The sequence below is a fragment of the Lonchura striata genome, chromosome 2 (assembly GCF_046129695.1).
Source record: "Lonchura striata isolate bLonStr1 chromosome 2, bLonStr1.mat, whole genome shotgun sequence".
In the NCBI taxonomy this organism is placed as follows: domain Eukaryota; kingdom Metazoa; phylum Chordata; class Aves; order Passeriformes; family Estrildidae; genus Lonchura; species Lonchura striata.
The window spans coordinates 18,197,831-18,221,619 of NC_134604.1; the positions used below are offsets into that span (position 1 = coordinate 18,197,831).

The following is a 23,789-nucleotide window of genomic DNA, read 5'->3' on the forward strand; positions in this document are numbered from 1 at the left end:
GAAATTTCTGCTTATTTAGTGTTACAGCAAAGAATTATGTGTCCTCAACTAATTAGCAGAGCCTGGGAAAAAAATTGAAAGTACAAAATAAAGTCAATAATCACTAGTGGTGAGACAGATCAGGAGGAAAGAAATGTCATCAGCTCATAAGAAAATTGGAAGTTTAAAAGAAATAAATATTCCAGTCACACAAAGGAAAGCCTCAAGTGAGTCAAACCTGGAAAAAAAAATAACATTTTGCACGTGGTTTTGGGGAATTTTTCTGATTTTTCTGCTGCTTTCCACTTTGGCATGTTGCAGATTTCAGAACCTGTGAGCACAGCAAATCACTCTGCTCTGACTGAAATAAAGCCCCAAACATCAGAGGCAAGACTTGCATCTGCTGAATGCAGGGAATGACCTTGAGGGAAAAAGGAAGGACACATTGCTCAGAAGGATAAGGGAAAAAAAGAGATGGACCTGCTCATGGATAGATGAATTTTTTAAAAAGGGGCTTTATCAGATACCCACTAGCCAGAGGCAAACATGCTCTGGAGTGCAGGTTCAGGAATATCCAAATAAATTGCATTCCCTGCAGCTGGAGACCAGACAGAACAGGAAGAAAGGTTAACTCCTCACCACCACTGTGCACGGGGGCAGGAAAAGCAGAGATGTCTCAAAATTATTCAGAATCTCTTATGGGATTCTAATACATATGGCTACACACACATGTAAATACATATTATTTTACAGCTTTTTTCTCCATCTGCTCCTCCTTGCACAGCTCCACAAGGCTCTTGCCTAACACAGAATCTTTTAAGGGATGGTGTAGATTTGCTGTATTTAAAACTGGAACTGCTGCTGGTCTCTCCTCCAGACTCAGCCCCAGCTGCCATAAACCTTATCAGGAACCTGCCAACACAGCCAGCCTGATTCCAGGAGCACAAATTCCACCGGGGAGTACAAAGTGTATCCAACAGCAAAAAGAGTATCCAGCAGCAAAAGCTTCCACGGAGCACAACTGAGCACAGAAAATGACATGTTCAAATGAGCAGGAACTGGCTGGCTACAGATGTAAATCCATTCATACTTTTACTTTCTTTTTTTAAATATCTGTGCTGCTCGCTCTGGCTTGTTACGACAGGCTGAGGCATCGAAGGAGTTCTCTGTCCTCATCCTGGGCACAGAAACACAAATCCTGCCCTGGAATTGCTTCTTCCCTCACAACCTGCAGGAGGGACAGCCCAGCAACAGCATCCAACACAGGAAGGGCTCACATTGGTAAGGAAGAGCCACAAGATCTCCCCACTTGGCTTAACACATCTTCAGTGGCTCTGCTGCACGTTAAATAGGAAAGAATCTCAGGAATAGAGAACTAATTAAAATTCACAAGGTCAGAACTGGATAAAGAAAGGGAGGAGATGAAGCACCTGAGAGGAAAACAAAAAAAGAGTTGACAAATTGGAAGTAAGAAGGAATCGTTAGAAGGCAGAGCTTTGGAGGAGAGGGTGGAAGATAGAAATCACAGTCACAGAATATTCTGAGCTGGAAGGGACCCACAAGAACACCCCACAAAGTCAAGGCAGCAGCAGAATAAAGGTGAGTAACACAGAGAAATGCAGCTTTATCAAACAGAACAAGGAGGTGTTTTCTGTCAGGAGGCAGAAACCACAAGGACAGAAGAGGGAAGCAAACAGAAGGAAGTATTTGTACATAGATTCACATCTCTATCAGTTGCACAAGTAGATTGTGAGCCTGTCTTTTTGGCAATTCCTTTTAAGCTATGAATGAAAAAAAAAAAAAAAACCAAAAACAACCTGAAAAAATTAAATTCAGGAGCCAACAAATGAAAGGACTGTATTGTTACTCCGTCTCAGCCAGAAATCAGGCAATCTTTACATCTCATTTCAAATGACTTAAAAGGATGAAGCAACGTAGATCAACACATCCAGACAGCCAGAACGAGTTAAGACTTAAATGAGGTGAATTTTCCAGAGCTGTAACTCACAAAGCAGCAGCTGTGCATCCTACAGGGGCATCAGGCTGGGCTTATATAGTGACTTTAAACCCGTGTGAACCTGGGCTGCTGTTGAGCAGGTTTGCTTTCCCTCTCCTCCCTCAGGTACTCATCATTCCTCCTCCTTCCCCTGCCACACCAGACCAGGGACTGGATTTATCAAAAATCTGGGGGAAAAGCCAGGGAAGGTTTGATTTCAGGTGGGTGAGCTCCCTGATCCACAGAGCTCGCCCACCCTGTGTTGCAGCAGAATTAGTTGGGCTAGCAGGCCTGGCTCCAGGTCTTTAGTCCAGACTAAAGTTGAAACAGACACATAAACACAACTTCATTCTCTATAGGAAAACATAAATGTGAAGAAGTTTTAAAAAGGACATTTTAGGATACCTCAGTAAAACCTGAAAAGGCATAACAAGTGCCTTGGAAAAGCAGACCCCAAGCTTTTGAAAAAGCATGACCCAATGTTTAATGTAAAGCAATTATCACTTAATGAGTTTATAAAGTCTGTAGCACATAAATACCTCACAGAAATGCCAAGTTGAATTAAAATGTGAATCATACAGAGTTCTTTACAATTCTGCAGGCACTGGTACACATACAAAAGTAAAACATCTCTCTGTCCCAGCAAATCAAGGGCATTTGCAGACCCTGGCTGTGACTTACTTACCACCATCAGTCAAATAAGGCAATCTCAAAACCAATATAAAAATACATGAATGTTGCTAACACCCCTGATAATTTCAGCCATTCATAGCCCAGCAAAATAATAATTAACTCACTGCCTAAAAGCAGCCAATGTGGATGGAGTGAGGGACCCCTTGCCATAAATGTTGACGGATTTCTGGATCACAGCAACAAAACCTACATCTACCTGTCAAGGAAAAAAACCTTTTTCTCCATCCCAGTGGCAGAAAGACAACCTTTTTTATGGTAATGCCAACACAGATATCCCACATGAAAGCATGAGATAGCTTTAGTGAGCTATAGAAGATAAACACGTCATGCCTAAAAGTAAGCCAAAAGACCCTAAAAGCACCCTGAATCACTTGTATCACTTGTTCCCCAAATTCCCCAGTCACTGAGCATGAAGAAATGTAACACAAAGAGCCAAACAGAAATTATAAAAACAAAAATGTATTTTTGAATCTGTTTGCTAACACATTTCAAACACATTCTTTAAATTAGAGTCTTGTCAAAGAGATTTCAGCCTTAGTGGTACTGAGCTTCCACAAAGGAACAACAGTTTGTTAAGACTAAAATGGACATTTGGTTATTTTTTAAATAAATACTAAAATTTTATATAGTGTCAAAAGCCATCCAAAAAAACAGGGGTAGTTACACACAAATACCTGACCAAGAATCACACAAAAACCACACAAAAACCCTGACCAAGAATCCCCAGTTTTGCATAAAGATATCAAAGCTGCTGGTACTGCAAGCATGCTTTATGGGCTGGTAGGCTGCCAAAAATCATCTGCTAATACACCAGACAATACATGTATTCTGCTGGAGAACTTTCTGATCTTTTCTTCCTATCACTTCTCTTTAGTTGCACATAAAACCCAACTGAAGCGATACAAAAAATGTGATTTGAATGCTTGCATTTATGTGCCAACAAACGAAGCAATTATTCACAATAAAGTAACTTTTTCAAACATGCATTTTTAATCACTGGTTTGCAAGCCCTGATTCAGTTTCTGGAATTTTGAGTACAAATTTGTGCTCCTGCAGTGCCCAGAAGCTTCCAAAATGCTACCAAAAGACCCAGACTCAGTTCTTGATAAACAAATGGCACTCTGCTCAAATTCCACACTTTGGGATAACAGCAGGGTGCTTTCTATAAAAACAAACCTTCCTTCCAGAGACAAAAAGATCCTGTGTGTGCTTCCAGCTTTCTGGAACACTCCAGAACCACAGTGGCTGCATATCCTGAATCCAGCCATAAATGACAGGGGATATTGGGGTGAGGTTGACACAATTCCCCCAGGAGCATCACACCCTGACCAACACCATGCTTTCCCCCTTCCCAATCCAAAGGCCTATGCATCACACACCAAGACCAGGGACTGTTCAGCAAATTAACCCCAAATTCCCTGGTTCTGATTCTCTTCTCTGATATTTGAACAAGTCACTGACACCACTGAGCTGTCACACCCCATCTCACCACCCCACACTGAAAGAATGTTTCATCTGTAAATCCACGCAGCAATTCTGCAACCAGAGCACTGAACACACTCAGTGACCACGGGAGTGAATTAAACATATTAACCTGGCTTCCTAATCCCCAGCATTAAAATTCAGAAATTTAATTAACTGCAGAAATTAAATTACACTAAAGGAAGATATTTTAAGATGGCATTTTCATGTTTTCCTGGGTTTGTATCCACAGGCTTACAACATCTTACAGCAGAATACAGACTGAAGTGATCACAAGCTCCTGAAAAATAGCAAGTGCTAACAAAACCTGGGCTAGAGCAGCAGTAGCCAGCCTAGATGGTCTAAAAATAAGTTTCCATCTAAGGGAGGAAAATTCCTTGGATCAATCTGTTACTTATTACTCAGCATTTGCATGTTACACACTCCCCAGAATAATCTTAATCTGAGGAAGTGAATGCTGTGATCTTTCCCATAGGAAAAAAAGTGTTTCAACACCCAAAAACACAAGGGGGAGAAAAGGCTCCAGCCTTGACATTCTGATTTATGGAGGACACTGATAGTGAGACAAACAGAACTGCATCTGTCAAAGCCAAACACTTGCATTTAATACGCAAGCATCAAGCAGGAAATCTCATTTAAATAATTAACATGTGGACTACCCACTGCCAAAAAGAGCAGGGCAGCAATGAACTTGTGCTGAATATTTTACAGGAAATTGAATGATTAATCCTCCATATAATGCCAGATACCGACTCCCACCATATTTTGTTAAAAGCAAACCTTTAATTTCAGGAGAATCAAATCATATTAGGTAAAAGAAATAATAAAACCCCCACAACTGATGTTGTGTGGATTTTCTCTATTGTTTTGAACCCATTCAGAGTTTTAAATTATAAATGCAAATATCTTCTTGTAACTTTCTGGTAAAAAATGCAATCTGCTTGAAAGTGATTTTCAAAGCTATCTCTAGAGAGACATAAATTATCAGTGGCTTTAAAATATTTTAGTAATTTTAGCAGCCTTTTACAACTGGTAAATCAAAGTCTCAGTATATTATATAAATAAATATTGCTGAAAAGACCAATGCTTTCTGGATTGTTGTTTGTGAGTTTCTTTTAACATTTCCCCCATTGAAGAAAAGAAAAAAAAAAGGGTTTGCATTGTGTTAGCTCCAGTTATAATTTCCAGCTGTGTCAAAACTTTAACAGCCTAAAAGCAGGAAATCCAAAGAGGAAATTCCATCGTCAGTTCCTGAATTTTGTAACTCAAATGTTCTTCCAAAAACTGGACCTTAAAGGAATTTTGGTAACATTTTCTGTAGCCTTACCTGATATCTTCCAGTAGGTCACATTCTGCCTGATGCTTGGCCTGAAGTTTTGTCATCTGCTCAACCTGAACGTTTTTCAGCTCTTGTGTAACTTTTACCTACAAAAAAACCAAACAAATTCAAGGACCACTTATATTTTCTGCAGTTCCAGTCACATTTCAACAAGAAAAGAAACAAACAAGCCCAAGGATCACTTACATTTCCTGTAGTTTAAGTCACATTTCAATAAGAAAACAAACAAACAAACTGGGAAAGGCTTCAGAAGGCTGGCTTTACATTTTTAGTACTACTGTAGTTTTCCTTTGAGCCTTGTGATCAAAATTCCAATACTTTGGGATCATCCAAAATTCCAATACTTTGGGAACCTGCTTGGTAACTGGCAAGGAGCACCAATGGCACAGGTATAGGATTTGGTTTTGGAAGGTAACCTTGGAATTGTTTTGTTCTTGTTTTTTTATTAAACAAGAGGTCTTGATATTTAAGCCCTCTAGTGATCACAGGGAATCCACATATCGGCCTAAAAAATGACCACAAATATCTCTGAAGACATTATGAATTCATGAGGATAGAAGTGCCAAACCATTACTGCAGAGGGATGAGAAATTAACAGAGGAAGAGGGCACCCATCTCACTCTTCTTCACTAGCCAGGCAAAAAAAAAGAAATCCTGAATCTCATCAGCTTCTCTATTTTAACTCTGAAAACCATGCCTCAGCAACAAGCACCCTTTAATGACAACATCACATAAAGACAAATTTTTCACATGACACCAGAAAAATAAATCACATGTATGTCTCTGACTTTAAGCAGAAAAAAATGTCTATTTTTAATGTGAACTTTCAGCATTTTTGGTTTTATCTGTGTATTAAAAAAAAGCCCAACTCAAAATAAATAAATCCACACGACACAAACCAGGTAATGGAAATAATCGCAAATGAAATAGTACAGGCAAAGAACGACAAACATGTAAAATAAATAAACTAAAATTGAAATAATTGAAATGAAATTGGTTTTGTTTGACAAAATCAGAGTCTGCTCCTAAAATAAGAGGCTGAGAAGCAGGAATGAGAGACCTTCATTGCAGCTGCCTGCCAGGGCTACTGGGGAGCTCTGGGCATGACAAGGGAATCCTGTTCATGTTCCCTCCTCTCCTGGTCACTGTTGCAGGGCTTTGCCAGGAGCAGAACTGTCCCCACAGAGAAATCCCACCGAAAATCTCCACGGGGCTGCAACCATCACAGCCAGAGCATCCCCAAGCGGGCAGGACCGCGGACATGGAACAGGCACAGGTCTCAGCCCCACGGAACCCCTGCCCGCACAGCAGCAGCCTCTCCATCCTCTGCAGCTCTGCCTTCTCCCTGCAGCCCCACATTCCGCGCAACCCCCAGAACGTGCCCAAAAATCACCCCGGAGCAACTCAAGGCAGCTCAGGTCTCCCAGATACCAACCTGCCCAGCCAGACAAGGCACAGCGGGCACATCCTCTATCCCAAATTTCCATTCCCGCTTGCCTCCGCTCCCGCACCAGTCCCCCCGCCGGGCAGCAGCCCACATTGCCAGGGACCGCAGGGTCACCGAAGAGCCTCCCCGGAGCATCGGCATGTTGTTCCCCATCGCACGTGGGAACGCGCGTGGAAATGCTGCACAATTCCGCCTGCCCCTGCTCCTGTGTGCTCCTGGCACACGCCGGGACAGGCTGCGTCCCTGGATCAACTCCAGACGTGACCTCCTTCCCCAAGACAACCAACCCCTCGTTGCTGGCACCGACGCACCGCGGGAGCCCCCAAAATTCCCGTGGGAGCACCCCGCAGGCAGCACGACCTCCACGCCCCCGTGCAGCCGAGCCCTCCGCAGCCGCTCACCCCTCCCTGCCCTCCGTCTCCCTTCTGCAGAGGGGGGTCCCCAAGCCCCCCTGCACCTCCATCCTCACCGGCGCGTCCCCATCCCTGCCCTGTCCTACCTCCGCAGCTCGCTCCCAACCCATCCCGCCCCTCCGTGCCCGGTCCCCAGCGCCCCCCGACATCCCCCCACGACCCACCTTGCACGGCCACCCTCGCCAAAGCCCCCCCGGCCCCCAGCTCTCCGCCGAGCCCCCCGCTCCCTTCCCAACACTCGCGCTCCCTCTCCGAAGCTTCCCGCAGCCTCCCCCGCCGCACAGCCCACCCTGCGCCCCCTCCCCGCGGCCTCGGACCCCCGAATCCCCCCGCAGCCCAAAGCACCCCGCCCCACGCCGCAACCACCGCTCGGCCGCCCCGGCCCCTCCGCAAACAGCCCCCTGCGCCGGGCGGGGGTCTCACCTTCCTCGGCGGCGGCTGCATGGTGCTGGTGCTGCGCTGGGCATCCACATCAATTCCCTCCCCCCGGCAGCAGGATGCGGCCCCCGCTGCAGGAGGAGGAGCAGCAGCAGGAGGAGGAGCGGGGAGCGACCGTCTCCCTCCCGGTTCGGGGCGAGTCCCGGTTGGCGGGAGGAGCGGGGAGGGAAGGGAGGGAGGCGGGGAGGGACGGTGGGGGGAGGCCGCCTCTTCCTTGCGGGCAGCGGAGCCGCGTCCCGGCGCTGGGGAGCGGCGAGGGGAAGGAGGCGACGGAGGGAGAGCGGGGAGAGACTTCGGGAAAAGATGTGGTGGCGGAGAAATAAAAGGAGGAAGGAAAGAGGAAAAAAAAAAAAAAAAAGAAAGAAAGAAAGGGAAAAAAAGAAAACAACAACAACAAAAAAAGAAAACAAAACCAAAAACCAACCCAAACCAAACCCGACGCAGCGAGAGGCGCGCGGCGGCCGCGCGCGCCCCCCAGCGGCCGCCCCGGGGCCTGCACAGCCCCCGGCGGCCGCCATGGCCAGGGGCGGGGCGGGAACGCCCCCGGCGCGCGCGGCGGCCGCGGGGGGGCGCCACGGGGGCGGCGGCCTGAGGGGAGGGGGCGCCGTGGGGACGCGATGGGGGCTTGGGGTGTGCACAAGGGGGTGTGTGCGGGGGCTGCGGGGTGTGCGTGTGTGCACAGTGGGGTGTGCACAAGGGGGTGTGTGCGGGGGCTGCGGGGTGTGCGTGTGTGCACAGTGGGGTGTGCACAAGGGGGTGTGTGCGGGGGCACAGTGAGGGTGCGGGGCTGTGTAGGGGGTGGACAAGGGGGCACACGAAGGGTCTGGGGTTTAGCAGAAGGAGGCACACGAAGGGTTTGGGGTTTGCACAGGGGGGCACACGAAGGGTTTGGGGTTTAGCAGAAGGAGGCACACGAAGGGTTTGGGGTTTAGCAGAAGGGGGCACACGAAGGGTTTGGGGTTTGCACAAGGGCTGCACAAAGGTGAGGGTGTTTGCACAGGGAGGGTGCAGGCTGTGCATGGGGCAGTGAAGGGGGGTGCACAGGGAGTGGTCTGGATGCTGTTGGGGTGCTCAGGGGTACAAGGAGGTTCCCAAAAGGGTGCAATGCCCTCCAAAGCACTATCCAGTGCAGGATCCACACACCGGGATTGGTGTGTAGGACACAGCTGGTGGAAATCTGGGGTTCTCCCTGGCACAAAGCAGCCATCCCCTTCTCCCCAGCACTTTCCAGGCTGCTCTAACAAAGCTGGGCAGCAAGGGCTGGACTTGAGCTGAAGCACATGAGGGAGCATCACCCCCTGACAGCAGCTGGAGAATCCCTTGATGGAGAATCCCAGATCCGGGTGCATCCCAAGGGCAGCACTCTGGGAAGCAGAGCACCCAGACACGAGCTTTTGCACGGGGTTGGTTTTAAGCAGAGGAAAATAAAATAAAACAAAGCTGAACTCTTCAGCATTGCAGATGCAGAGAGCCCAGGAGGCAGAAGTGACGCTCCCAGCTCTGTCATGTTTCACTGAGCGTGAATTAAACACCCCTGATCAGAAGTACTTTTGGGTTTTAACCCCCCTCTGCAGCACTGAAATTCCTGGCCATTGCTTATTAGTTCTGCTGCTACGAAATCTTTGAAATATTAACATGCATTTGGCTGTTTCTCTTAAGCAAATTCTGGGGCAGTTTGCAGAGCGTCAGGCAATTCCCATAATTGTATTTTCCCAAGTGCTCCAGCGTGCCGCAGCTCCATCACCAACTCCTTCATTATTGATGAGATGCTTTGCTCCAGCTCCCAGAAAATGACCCCTTGCCTTTAAAGATGCTTTAACCACCTTTAAAACTAAAATGCAACTTGAATTCTGCTTCCCCCTCCAGCTATTAGTTTATTTAGTGCTGCTAATTAGTCCTTAACGCTTTCTCCGCGGGAAGCTTGAAATGGTTGCTGAGACCTGGTGCAGCAGCAGATGCTGTGAAAAAATATTTCATCTCCTTTTTAGGGCTGCAAGGGGATGGGATCTGTGTATGCAGCCCTTCATGGAATCATGAAATGGTTTGGGCTGAAAGGGACCTTAAAGCCCATCCAGTTCCACCCCCCTGCCATGGGCAAGGACACCTTCCATTTGCCCAGGCTTTTAAAAAATCATGCCCAGACTCCTGCATGCTGGACTGAGAATTACTTTAGGTACCGGGCCTACACGCAGATGTATCATCCTCCCTTATGATGCATTTGTTTTTCCACTATTTGCTTGTATTCTTCCATGAATAATTATGTTTTATCTGTTTGACCACAGATTCCCTGAAGCCTGACTCATGGAGTGCTGCAGGTTCGGCATGAATCCTGGAGGATTTTACATCTGGGATGATAAATCCTGATGGAACTGCCTCTTGTAGCTGCCCATGGCTCTTCCACATCTTAATAATAGTGCTGATAATAGGGGAAAACAAGGATGTGAAATAAAGATTATCAAAAAGTCAATAGTATAAGTGTCTAAGTGTTGTATATTTTATCAAAATACTTGTTTTCACAGCATAAATGGAATCCAGCTTAGGCTGAGCCCTTATCCCTTGATTTCTCCTTTCGGAATGCAGGACCTGAAGGCAGTTGAGTCTCATGGAATTCCAGAATGGTTTGGGTTGGAAAGGACTCTTATGGATCATCCAGTTCCATCCCATGCCATGGCCAGAAACACCTTCCACTGGACCACTTATTATTTTATATTTTATTGACCTTTATTTTATCTTGTTTCATTTAATTTAATTCTGTTTAATTTCATTTCTTTTTATTTCATTCTATTTCATTTCATTTCATTTCATTTCATTTCATTTCATTTCATTTCATTTCATTTCATTTCATTTTATATGAAGGAGGGTGCAGAATACAGCCCCAGAGCAATACACACCTCTCAGGGAACCCCAACAGAGATGAGGCATCAAGGCTGGAAACCCCAAAAGCCAAATTCCAGCTGATGGTGACAACCCACAGCTGAAAACAGCCGCTTATTCCCTCATCCAGAATAAAAATAAAAGGAAAATAAAGAAGAATTTAGCCATAAAAGCAAAATTTGGAGAGGACCTTTAGGGAGCAGAGTTCCCTTGGTTCCCATCCTCAGGCAAAGACAACTTGTTGGATCCCAGCTCCCAAGCAGCTGCTGCGCTGTCCCGTCAGGCCTGTTCATTCTTCACATCTGAATTTAATCCCTGCAGGGGTTTAAACCTTTTCAAGCACAAACCCACGATGTGTTGGAGGGTTCTCAGCTGCCAGGACGCGCTTCCGAGTGGAATCTGGCAAGCTGGAACCCGCGCTGGGCCCGTGATTAACGCGCGAGGCAGCTCCGCTGCCAGAGCCTTGGCACAGCCACTTCTCCAGCCGTGGATTTTGCCCACAGGGCTGGCAGGAACACCCCTGGCAGAAGGGTTTGCTCACCAGTAGAGACCATGGAGGGGTCTCTCCTGCAGCACAGCAGCTTCCTCTGGAGAAATCAGCTTTTTATGTGAAATGTATGATATTTAATTGTAGCTAATATGAATGGTTAGGAATGTCATAGAATCCCAGAATGGCTTAGTTGGAACATCCTTAAAAAAAAAAAATCTCATTCCATCCCTGCAGTGGGTAGGGACACCTTCCATTACCCCAGGCTGCTCCAAGCCCCAATGTCCAACCCAGCCTTGGACACTTCCAGGGATCCACAATTTCTCTGGGCACCCTGTGCCAGGGCCTCACCACCCTCATAGCCAAGAATTCCTTCCCAATATCCCATCTATTTCCTCTGTCAGTGGAAAGCCATTCCCCCTTATCCTGTCCCTCCCTCCCTTGTTCAATGTCCCTCCCCAGCTCTCTTGTATAGGAATATTTATTTTGTATTGTGTGTGGATATATATGAATGTATAAGAATTTATTTGATATTTAAATGAATATATAAGTAATAAAAAGCTTAGTGGATATAATGATTGAGAGAGACATGCACATAGACTCATAAATTCATTTATATTGGAAAATTCATCAAATATCATATATAGATAAGAATAAAATAATGGGGAAAAAAGGAAAATCAAAAAGTGAATAAAAGTATAACAAATAAAAAATAAAGTATAAAATTATCTGAAATAATTAACCATAATCTCCATAATGTTCCCAACCACTCCCAGGAGCACGTAAAGCCAAAAATTGAGTTTGGCATTATCTGACATCCACAATTCTGTTCTGTGTGTTTCTTCCAGGCTTTCGAAGCTGATGGTGGCACTGAGCAAGGTGTTCCCAGCCTTTCTTCAAGGCCTCCACGCAGAGGAAAACTCAGGCTCCAGGCTTTCCCCACGCGGGGGTGCCATGGGGATGCGGATCACACCGCTCCTACAGCCGCGGCAAGGGGACAGGTGACACCTCAGCGGCTAGCATTGCTCACTGCTTTTTGCCAGGAAAGAAAAACATAAGGAAGTATTAAAATACAGAGAAAAAGAAGAAAGAAAATACGTGGCTTGGGAAGGACAAGATTCTTAAAGCATGCAGGAAGCACGGAATTCTACGGATGGGGGAAAACAAGTTTCACAGGGAACAATGTGTTTTCCCCCATGTGCAGAATTCCTTGATTCTTGCATGCTTTGGCTTTCTCCAGCAGAATCAAAAACCCCTCTTTGGGGCTTCTTTAATTTAACAGGCTGGGGAAACCTCGAGGGAGCTGTCGGGGAGCCCAGGGGATGGCATCAGCCTCCTCCAGGTCACAGGATGGCTGCGGGGGGCTGGAGGTCCAGCCGTGCTGGAAGGGAGCCCAAGCAGCCCTGCCAAGTCCTGCTTGGGCCTGTTCCACCACATTTCGGGAAGGCTGGTACACCCAAACAGCTTTGTTCCCCTTGCTCCACTGTCCTGGCCTCTCCCCATTCCTCCCTTCACATGTTTACCATACCTGCAGGGGTGAGACTGGGATTAATTTCCATGAGAGCACGTTGGAAGTGTAAATATCTCTGAGCAGGGACACTTGGTGGGTTTGTGGGGTTTGTCTTCCTCCAGGAACTGCTCTTTTGCTGATTGCATGTGACCAGATGTGAACATGAAGCATCTGGACATCTGGAGCAGGACTCGGGGTCTGCCCTTTGTCCCATCCCAGTGTGGCTGTGTTTCCAAGGCTATCCAGGTTCTTCTTGGTGCTTTGAAGTGGATGTGGCCTCTCTGCTGAGATAAAACCCCATCCAGCATGGCCTTGGACACGTCCAGGGATCCAGGGACAGCCACAGCTTCTCTGGGAACCTGTGCCAGAATCTCCCCACCCTTACTATAAAAACTTCTACCTCGGATCTAAACTCAATCTCCTCTCTTTTAGTTTAAAACCATCACCCCTTTTACTATCACAGCAGGCCTTGCTTAAAAGTTTGCCCCATCTTTCTTACAAGTCCCCATTTGATTTCCCACACCTTCCTTGGGGGTACAAGCTTGCCAGACTGACAAATCCTACTGCAAATTGGCTCTGGCCTTATGGAGACGGCTCTGATCCCAAAAGTCTCGGAGTGCCCAGGCCCCATAGAGCTGCTGCTGCCAGGAGAGCGTCAGGATGAGGCTGTCCAGTCCTTTTAGAAATTCCCTGCCTGCTTGACTATCACCTTCACCGCTGCTGTCCCCCTTCTCTTGTTAATGTGTAACTCGAAACTGGCCAGGGCACATTTCTGTGATCCCAGCATTATCTGTCCCTGGCCAGGTCCATCCCTGCCTGCTCCCACTGGGGTATTTTTATCTGCAGGTGGTGTCATGTGAAGTGCAGCAGATGGGGAGGGCTGAGGATCCTGGGCCCTTCCACTGTATCTCCTACAAGTTCTCCTCAGAGTCTCCTCTTCAGCCTGGAGAGGAGAAGGCTCCAGGGAGACTTTAGAACCCCTTCCAGTGCCTAAAGGGTCTCCAAGGGCACTCCAGAGGGACTTTGGACAAGACTTGTTATGACAGGACAAGGAGGGATGGCTTCCCACTGCCAGAGGACAGGGTTAGATGGGATATGGGGAAGGAATTGTTCCCTGTGAGGCTGTGGCATGGGTTGACCAGAGAAGCTGTGGCTGTCCCTGGATCCCTGGAAGTTCAGAAATGTGTAGATGTGGCACTTGGGGATGTGCTTCAAAGGTGAAAATAGTGGTGCTGGGTAATGGCTGTGCTTGATGGTCTTGCAGGTCCTTCCCAACCTTAGAAATTTTGTGTTTCTGAGGTCTCTTCCAATATGACCCATTTTGAGATTCTATGATCCCTCCAAGGCAGCAGAGAAAAATTCTGTCTTGGACAGAGAGTGAATAACCACCTGAAGGGAGTTCATTTCCTACAAAAAATGAGTCTGAGAGCAGTTTTGGGGACCAGGAGTTTCACAGGGCTCAAGGCTATTGTGTGGCTGGGAGAAGATGTGGGGAGCCCTTCTCCTCCTTATTTACACCAGCAGGGGGAAAGGGATTGCTGGATTGCTTTCTGCATCCATGCTGGATGTTCAGGAAGGACAGGGCACATCCAGAGCAGATGTGTGTGGGTCAGGAATGCTGTGGGAAGAGCTGGCTGACCTCCAGGGCAGGAGGATGACGGAGATGTCAGAACCCGGCTGCTCTCTGCCCTTATCAGAGCACTGCTCTCCCTGGGGTTCAGCTGCACAAGGACTGTATCAGCTCCCAGCTGCTGGGCTGGACAGGGATGGCTCCTGTCCTGTGTTCCTCATTGGGCCACATCCCAGTCCAGCCGTGGTTATCAGCACCAGCCATCCCCTCCACCCTGGCACTGAGTTTAACTGGATGCTTTCTCATGCAGATGCCTCCATTCACCCTGGCCAGCCTTAAAATCCCTTTTCCACCTCTCTTCCTGCAGCCAAGGAAGCAGGGAAGCAGTAGTGTCCTTGGTGAAGAAAAGCCCTTTCCAACCTCAGGCACTACAGGTGTGAAGTTTGGCTCTTGCTCAGCCCCGGGAAATTGCAAACCTTGGGATCCAGATGCAGCCTCAAATCATGGAATCACAAAATGGTTTGTGAAAAAGACATTAAAGCTCATCCAGTTCCACTCCCTGCCATGAACAGGGGCACTTTCCACTAAACCAAATTGCTCCAATCTGGCTGGCTCTGGGCAGTTCCAGGGATCCAAGGGCAGGCACAGCTTCTCTGGAAAACCTGTGCCAGGGCCTCACCACTCTCATGGTAAAGAATAAAGGTAAAAATCCTACACAGATTCCCTTTCTCCAGCACCTTTTCCCAACAAAAGGTGTCTCTGTCAAGTCTTCCCTGACACTGGGTGCCAGTAAAGGAAACAGAGAGGAAGGTCCTAAGAAATCTCCTTTTGTAAGGAGACTGGACCTGGATGAGGAGGGAGCTCCTTGATGGAGACAGAAGGAGAGGAATGTGTGGCCTTAGAGGCCACCAGCCATGGAGATCATGGATTTCCCCATCCTCTGCCAAGGCTAGGAAGGAAGTGAAACTGGGCCAAAAGTGTGGCATAAAGCCAATTTCAGCACTTTTTTGCCCATTCTGTGCATGCCGGGCACGTTCCGCCCAGAGGGTGTGTGTGGGAGAAACGTGGGTTTAGATCTGGATCTTCACACACAAAGGGGAACTAAAACTTCCTGAATGAAGGAGAAGTGGGGGGAACAATGTGCTGATGTGTCTCTAGCTGATTTAATTCCTGTTCTTCTCTGTTTCCCAGAGATAATGCTCTGAGATGCTGCAGCCATCTCACCATTATCTCACCAGAGCTGAAGCAAGGTGACCACAAAGCTTCATCCTGAGGGCAGAAGTGGTTTATCCCTGCTATAAATGAGGAAAGGCACAGAGACCAACCCCACTCCTGCCGGTTTGTCCCCTCTGCTGCTTGTTTGTGCCAGTGAAATGATGTTATTTGAAGGGTGAGGCTTTGAGAGGCAAAAAGCCCAAAATGTGAAAGAGAATAAGAAAGGGCCCCAGAGATTTTTATTCTCCTGGAGCATTATGGCTGTAAGACATAATGGCTGTAATTACCAATCAAAGCATTTTAACAATAAGTAATCCCCTAATTTAATATCCCAATGTAAAAATGGAGATCTATTGAGTGGTTTCAGTTTTCTGTGAGCTTGGATTACCGCTTTCAGCCTGATCACCAGAAAGCAACAGCAAACCCCTTACAAATACAAACTCAGTGCTGGTTTCTCATCAAAAGGCAGAGAACAGCCTCATGCTGCCCTCCCAAAGATGAGTTTGTTCAACCCTAGTGGATGATCAGACTTTTGGGCACACAATTTAGTGGTGAACATCGAGGGTCAGGGTGAATGGTTGGCACAGTGACCTTAGAGGACTTTTCCAACATTAATGATTCTGTGATTCTAAATAACCCCGGGCTCAGCTGAGCTGGCAGCTGGGCTTATACATCACCTGTATAAAACCAGCCCATCTCTGCTATGAAGACCTGTGATTTTCCAGCCAAAATTGCTTTTCCTGCTTTGAGGGCATTGCTCCTTCCCTGGGAAAGGTTCTTTTTCCCCAGAACAGCTGATGGGGAACAGTGGCAAACATGAGAGCCATGCCAGGGAGTGAGTGTTCATCTCTGAGTCACAGGGGAAATGAAACAAGAATTTGTGCCGGCTTTTAACTCCATGAAACACTTAATCCATTTGCTTTGCCCATCCACAAATGCAGATCTTTAATCTGGAAAGTCCCAGCACTTGGAGGCATAAACATGAGCTTGGTTAAGCTTTATACTGGCCCTTCAGAGAGAAGATGCCTTTCTGGGAATGTGTGGCTTAAGAAAGCTCAGGAAAAGGGCTCTGGAGCTGGACTGGGAGAGCTGGGGCAGGGATGTTCAATTTGGACAGGAAAAGGTTTTGGAAAGAGCTCAGAGCCCCTTCCAGTGCCTAAAAGGGCTCCAGGATAGCTGGAGAGGGAGAAAGGGCTGGAGGGACAGGAGACAGGGAATGGCTTCCCACTGCCAGAGGGCAGGGTTAACTGGGATATTGGGAAGGAATTGTTCCCTGTGAGGGTAGGGATGCCCTGGCACAGGGTGCCCAGAGCAGCTGTGGCTGCCCCTGGATCCCTGGCAGTGCCCAAGGCCAGGCTGGACAGGGCTTGGAGCAGCCTGGGATAGTGGGAGGTGTCCCTGCAATGGCAGGGGTGGCACTGGATGATCTTTGAGCTCCCTTCCTACCCAAATCATTCCATGATCTGGCCAGCCTCTGCACCAGCAAAACTACGCCACAAAGCCCCAGATCTCCCAGGCATGCCCCTGGATGCACCTAAACCAAGCAAAATCAGGATTTTCCACCCTTGCTGCGGCTGCCTTGGCAGGCACGCGGTGCTGCCCGTGTTTGCTCCTCTACATGCCCAGACTCCCAGAGATGCCAGGCAGGGCTGGCCATGTGCAGAGCACTCTGAGTCACCTCTGTGCCACGCTTGGTTGCCGGCCGCGGCGTGTCCCGGCTCAGGCTGGAACACGACGCGACGCGGAACCCTCCGAGGTGGGAACGCCCTGGGCAGCCCCCTGCTGCCCTCCCAGCCTGGGAGAGCAGCTGGGACGCACAGCAGGGTGTGCAGGACGTGGCAGCTCCATGGTTATGCAAGCTGAGATGAACTTTGTTGGCACAGAGCACCTCCGTGCCCCAGGTGAGATGGATTCGGCAGCTGAGGTCAGGAAGGGAGCACTGCCTGGGAGTGCAGGTTGCCCTTGCTGGGATGTGGGAACATTTTTTGTCTTCTGAGTATCCCTTTTCCCATTACAAAAGGCATTTCTCAGGGATAGGCTGTGCCTTGGACCAACCTGCTTCTGATCTCGCTGAGACCTAAACAGAGCCCTTTGCCTTACCCATGTTTCTGTCAGCCCTCTGTGACATCCCCTCGTCCCACTCCTCCTCATGGGTCTGCTCACTCCTCACTGGCATCTGGGGACAGCAGGTGACATCAGGATGTCATTGGGAGGTACAGGGACATGGCCTAAGTGCTGTCCTCCAACAGCAGGAAGTGACTGGACAGCCAGAGGAGAAGGGATGTGAAGGGTTAACCCAATGCCTGGCTCTGGGCTGTTGGTCCCACACATGCCATGTCCCACTGCAGGAAATCCTCTCCTGCACACTCCAGGGAGTCCTGGAGGGTCAGGAGAGTCTCAAGAGCTCTTTGAACAACCCCCATCACTCCTGTAACCACCTGCATGATGGAATGGGAATGCTCAGGGAGTTTGGGAGCAGAACAAGCTTAGGGATCACAGCTGGGTTGAGAGAGGCAGGGCTGATGGAGGAGCTGGAGAGGTCCCACTGGGGAGTAGGAAAATCTCTATCTTTGGAGGCAGCCAAGCCTGTCCTCAACAAAACCTGACCTAACTGAAGGTCAGGCTTGGAGCAGAGACCCCCCCAGCCTCAGTTATCTGAGGAGGCCAGGACATGGTGCAGAGCTCATGCCCCAGTTCCTGTGGATGCTGGTCCCACAATCCTGCCCTATATCCTCTGTCTCACTTTATCCTCTGTTTGCCAGAGGGAAGGGACACCTTCCACTGTCCCAGGCTGTCCAACCTGGCCTTGGACACTTCCAGGGATCCAGGGGCAGCCACAGCTGCTCTGGACACCCTGTGCCAGGGTCTCCCCACCCTCACAAGGAAAAAATCCTTCCCAATATCCCATCTAACCCTGTCCTCTGGCAGTGGGAAGCCATTCCCTGTGTTCTGGTCAGCACCAGAACTGAGCCTTTCCCAGAGCTGCCCACTTTCCCCTCTGCTCGCAGCTGCTGCCATCACTCTGTAGCTATGGAGGGGCAGGAATCACAGAGGCAGAGTGGTGAGGAGGGTCACCACTGTGCTGGGGATGCCCCAGCCCAAGCTGCTGGCCCTCAGGGACATGGGAAGAAGCAGAGCATTGTATCCCAAAATAGTGGCCTCCTTACAAAGGGAAGGTCCATGGAGTGCCAATGTGCTGAGGGTTTCCTCCTGCCACAGGAAGGTGAGTGACTCACTCCTGTGTAAGCTGCAGGCAATCCCTCTCCCTGGTGATTATCTATCTGGAGAGAAATCTCCATCAACTTCCTTTGGAAATACCTGCTCCCAAAATTATCTCTGCCTGTTTTTTTTTTTTAATCAGATGATCTATTTGTTCTAAAAATCACAGAGCCCTTAGGGTTCCATCTGTGGTTCCAAAACTTTGCCGTGGACACCCCATGACTGACTCATTGAAAGGGACAGCTTGGACAGTCCCCACGCCTGGAATCATCAGGAAACACCTGCAGGCTCTTAGCTAAGGGAAGGGTCTTCCTCATGGGGTTTCCTAACCAGGAAGAGGCAGATCCCAGTGACAGTGAGACTCTCTTGCTGCTGCATGAGTCTGTGGTTTGGTTTTAATAACAGCTACCAGCCCAAGGTGAGTGTCATTAAATGTCACCAGCTGGAGGGTTCAGAGCCCAGATATACTGGATTTCATGGAAGTTCTTGTGGAAGCCAAAAGAAAGGGATCTGACTTTCTGCTGGCCTCAGTAAAACTCCCCATGACTCCCCCAGTTTGTGACAGAGACCCATGGTTCAGGGCAGTGGAGCCACAGGGGACCAGATCAGGATGCTGCCCCATCGCTGTTTGGGATCCTCGGATCAGAGTATGACAGGATAAGCTGGGTTGGAAAGGACCTCAGGGGGTCTCAGTCCAACCTCCTGGTCATGGCAGGGGCAGCTCTGGGGTCAGATCAGGTTATGCAGGGCTTTATCCAGTTGGGTCTTGAAGAGCTGTGAGGACAGAGGTCACACAAGCTGCTTGTGGTGAAATAGTTTTCCCTTATCCTCAGCCTGGAATGTCAGTGGTGTCCATGTCAGCAGTTCTGCCAGGATAGCCAAGACTTCCTCAAAGAGGTCTCCTCATCACGAGAAGAGAACGAAGGCAGCAGTTCCAGGGAGCACCACCATCATCTCTCCTGGAAAAGCCCTGTTGACACCAGGAGCAGCCCTGGGAGATCTGGGGCAGGAGGCCTTGTGTTGTCCTAAGCTGCTTCGTGCCCATTTGGATGCCGCAGGTTTGGTGCATCTGGCTGGGCAAATGATGTGGTGTGAAAGTTTCTCTCTGCAGAAGACACACTGCAGGTCCCACTGAGCTTGCCATCTCCTGTGCCACAGACTATTGACCCCTCTTTCCCTGGGGATCGTGGAATTTCTGCTCCCCCTCCCTCTCTCCTTGCCCACACATCCCCTGCTCCTTGGCACAACTTATCCCTTCATTTCAAGAGAGTCTTGCTGATTTCATTAAGCACTCAATTACTCTCCTCTTGTATTTAACTTGGAAACCCTTTCCTGTCAATCCAGGACTTGTTTGGACAAAAACCAAGCTCAGGACCAGCTGTAAGAGCTGTCAAACAAACTCGACACCTCCAAAGCTTGTTTTGCAAACTTGGACTTCCCAGGACTGCTTGGCTGAGGCTAGGAGCAGATTTCCATGGAATTAACCATTTGACATGGGGGAATTGGCTTCTGTTTAGCTCAGAATTGTCCGTAGCTCCATGTCCAGCTCCTGGAGGACGTTGGGGCTGGCACTGGTGTTGAGGCTACTCCTGGCCAGGGGATCTCCAGCCCTGGGAGTGCACACCCAGCATCCCAAGGCTTTCGCTCCATGTCGCTCCCAGCAGGGATCCCGAGCCAAGGAGGCGGCCTGGGAGACTCCGGATTAATCTCTGGAACGTGACCTTTACATGCTGGGAGTGGTGGGAGAGATATTTTAACTGCAGTGGCAAAGCTCCAAAGGAGAAACACCAGCCAGGCCCTAGATAACAATATTGGCCTCCTGACAAGGACTCCAACTGGGAACGAGCCTCAGGGATGGGCTCCCTTTTTGGGCAGGGACAAATCCATGTGGACACAATTTCCCACCTTCCCTCTTTTCTCCAGCCAGGAAAACAGGGGTTAGTCACAGAATTCTGCAGTCCTGAGCCCAGTTTGGGTCTAATTGGTGTGTTAAATTAAAAAGCTACAGGAAAATGCAATTTTAAAATAAATAATGATGATGGAGGAGGTTTTAAAACGGAGAAGCTGAATTGCATCCATCCTCTGCAGTGAGGTTTTCCTGCCCAGGGTAGTGCTGGAGTCCCCATCTCTGGAGGGATTTAAAGCCATGTGGATGTGGCACTTGGGGACATGGGTCAGTGGTGGCTTTGGCAGTGCTGGGGGAATGGTTGCACCCGATGGCCTTAAAGATCTTTTCCAGCCTCTATAATTCCATTATTCTTATTGGCAGTCAAAGGAGATCTAAAGTTGAGTTTTTTTCCAACAGGGTTTGTATCCATGGGGGAGCTGCTAAAGGGTGAGTTGAGTGTAGGAGGACGTCACCAACCTTCTCCCAAAGGACAGGAAGCAGGATGGGTCACTCAGGAGACTTGCTGGGACATTGGGAAGGTGTAGTGGTGCCCTCCCCATCCCCACCCATCCCTCAAATCCCCACTGATCAGTCTGGGCTCTGAAGAGACACTTGGTGTGGTTCTTTCACCCATTTGAAGTGAATTTCAAATAAAATTTATTGGAATTTAATTTAGATGGACATCTCCAAGGGGGCTTCAGGCACAGGCTGGACTCACTGAGGCTGAGCAAACCTGTTTTCTGGGCTGAGCTGGATGAGGATCACCACCCTTGTGTGGCACCCACAGGGAGCAGTGGCTTTCTGGGGTCCAGGGCCATCCCCTGGGATGTCTCTGAGGGAATCTCCCTGAGGACACAAGGCTTGTTTTGGAGCAGAAGGGGAAGGAAGTGATTTCAAAAGTCCTGTAGTAAGAACAAGGGTTTTTTGTTGTTTGTTTTGGTTTTTTTTTTTTTAAACAAAGAGGTTCCAGGGTGGGATCCTGTGCTGGTCTCCATAGTCTCACTGCTGAGAGCTGAGAGCAAAAATAATGGCCAACAAAACTACTGGAAAATGGCTTTTTCTCCAGCACCAATGGAAACTTTCTCCTGAGTCTTTCTGTGGCTTTTCTTTGCTGTGGATTTCATGAGGATCAGGTGAAAAATGGGAGCATGGGATGCTATGGGGGCCCTGCCACTCCACCCCTTGAACCAATCTCCAGCTGGAGCTAAATCCATCGTGGTGCCAGGCTGTGTTTGACCCCAAGGCTGAGCTGCTGGTGGGTCAGCCAAGCTGTAACCCCACAAAATTTGGGGGTGACTGGAACCACAATCCAGCTGCCCACACCCACTGAATCCCACCAAGCTGCTGCCAGAGGTCCAGGCACAGCTGGGGCCACTCCTGCACAGCTCCTCAGCAGCTCTGCAAATAGAGAAATGAGGAGGAAGAAGCCTTTCTTAGGAACCCCAACACTATTTTAGGCTGGGACCATTACGTGGATGGGTTGCTGCTGCTGGTTTTAGGAGGACTTGTTTTGAGGGCATGTGTTTACTTGTGTTATGGAATGCCAGATCAATGCAAAACCTCATCCAGCAACAAGTTCTGTCCTCCAGGACATTTCTTCCAGCAGCTCCTGCTGCTGCTACTTGCTTAAACTGTTTTGAATAAGACCTTGAATGGGTTTGTTGGCTTTTTTTTTTTTTAATCTCTCTTATTTACTATTTTCTAGGCAATCCCAGAGGAAGTGGAAGTGTCATGAAATCTGGCAGAAAACTCAGCATCTGTGCTCCTAAGAAAGCCATCAATGGGGGCAGCAGAAGCAGAGATGAACTTCCAGAGATGAATTTTTTGACTTTATGTGATCCCCTGCTCCCTCCTGGACAGGCTGCAGAGCAGAACCATATCTGGGAACCCACAGCACACACAGCCCAAGCCTATGGGTTAATTTTAACACACCTCCCCTGGTGTGAGATGTTTTATTTATTTATGGTCTTCCTACAAGCATAAACACTTTTGGCCACAACAGGATGCTTGTGTTTTAGGGCCCAGCAGGCAGCTCCTGCTGCCTGGGAGGTTGTGGCAGCACTCCTACCCCTCTTTGCAAGCATCATCCTGAGGGGGGAAAATGCACTTGGAGTCTGAAAACCCCTCCAAAACACCTGGGTTACACAGGAGCTGGGAGGAAAAGTGAGTGGCACCTCCATCACCCTTCTGATGGTGAGGAGGAGGAGGGGAGAGACATCACATGTGCTCAGTGGGGAGGAAACGAAAGCTGGGGTAAAAAAAAAAAAAAATCCCCAACCGTTGGTGGAGAAGAGAAAATCCCCACCCAGATGGGCACAGCCACAGAGCAAAGCCCTCCCTGCACTGAGCAATGTGCTCAAGACTCGCTGTCTGCAGCTGCTTGCCCCAGAGAGCTCCATGTGCTTCAGGTCTGCCCAAATTCCCTGTTCCGCACAGAGCACCAGCTACAGACAGCTCCCTGTACCTTGTCTGCGCCCATCTGTCAGTTCCTGTTCAAGGGATTAGTGGGAAAAGGGTGGAAAGGGGAGGAAAGTGTCTCTCTGTGCCCAGCAGCGTCTCCTGGGTGCTGCAGCCTTAGAGAGGGCAGCAGGAGATTCCTCCAGAGCATGTGTGGATGAGGGATGGCCAGAGGGACTGGCTCCAGCTACAGACCTGAGGAAATGGCCTCAGGTTACACTGGGGAGGTTAGATTGGATATTCAGAGAGGTTTCTTGACTGAAAGGGTGATCAGGCATTGGAACAGGGAAGTGGCAGAGTGGTGGAGGTGGAACTTGGGGATGTGGTTTAGCGGGGAACACAGCAGTGCTGGGTTAACAACTGGACTCTGTGATCTTAAAGGGCTTTTCCAACCCTACTAATTCCATGACTCTGGGGCTGGTTTTACAGCCCCAGCTCCCACCTCCAACCAACCCACCCTATTTGGCTGCTGGGAAGGTGCTTCCACATCTCTCTCCAGCCCCACCTGACCTCATCTCCAGTGCATCCCAAGGGCACTGTGAACAGAGGTTTCTTTCTCCAGCTACATTGGCTTTTGCTGCCCCTTGAAAGTTGTTGGTGGTCTTGAATAAGAACATCCTGGACAGAGAATTCAGGCAGCCTGAGAAACTGCAAAGTCACATCTGCTCCCATGGGATGTCCCTCCTGCAAGCCCAGTCACACAGGGCAGGGCTGGAGGCTCAGCCCAACACACCCAAACTGTCTTCCTTGCTGCACCTAAGGCTTTAAAAACAAAATAAAAG

At 48.9% G+C, this 23,789-nt stretch overlaps 1 protein-coding gene and 1 long non-coding RNA gene across 6 annotated transcripts in view; one reads left to right on the top strand and one right to left on the bottom strand.

The window, feature by feature from the left end:
- FCHSD2 (FCH and double SH3 domains 2) overlaps nt 1-7,927 on the bottom strand; it is a 121,625-nt gene extending 113,698 nt beyond the window's left edge. For all 4 annotated transcript variants that reach the window (XM_021550115.3, XM_021550114.3, XM_077781199.1 and 1 more), the window contains exons 1-2: nt 7,773-7,927; nt 5,478-5,575 (exon numbers count right to left, since the gene is read on the bottom strand). In XM_021550115.3, coding sequence (XP_021405790.1) covers nt 5,478-5,575; nt 7,773-7,793 — 119 coding nt within the window. In that variant the 5' untranslated portion in view covers nt 7,794-7,927. The remainder of the gene's footprint in view (nt 1-5,477; nt 5,576-7,772) is intronic.
- Nucleotides 7,849-10,254, top strand: LOC116184018 (uncharacterized). Of its 2 annotated transcripts, none has more exons than XR_004148737.2 (2): nt 7,849-7,915; nt 10,070-10,254. It is a non-coding gene; the product is annotated as an uncharacterized LOC116184018 (long non-coding RNA). The 2 variants fall into 2 exon arrangements; XR_013339443.1 differs by having other exon boundaries at nt 7,858-7,922.
- The last annotated feature ends 13,535 nt before the right edge of the window (nt 10,255-23,789 follow it).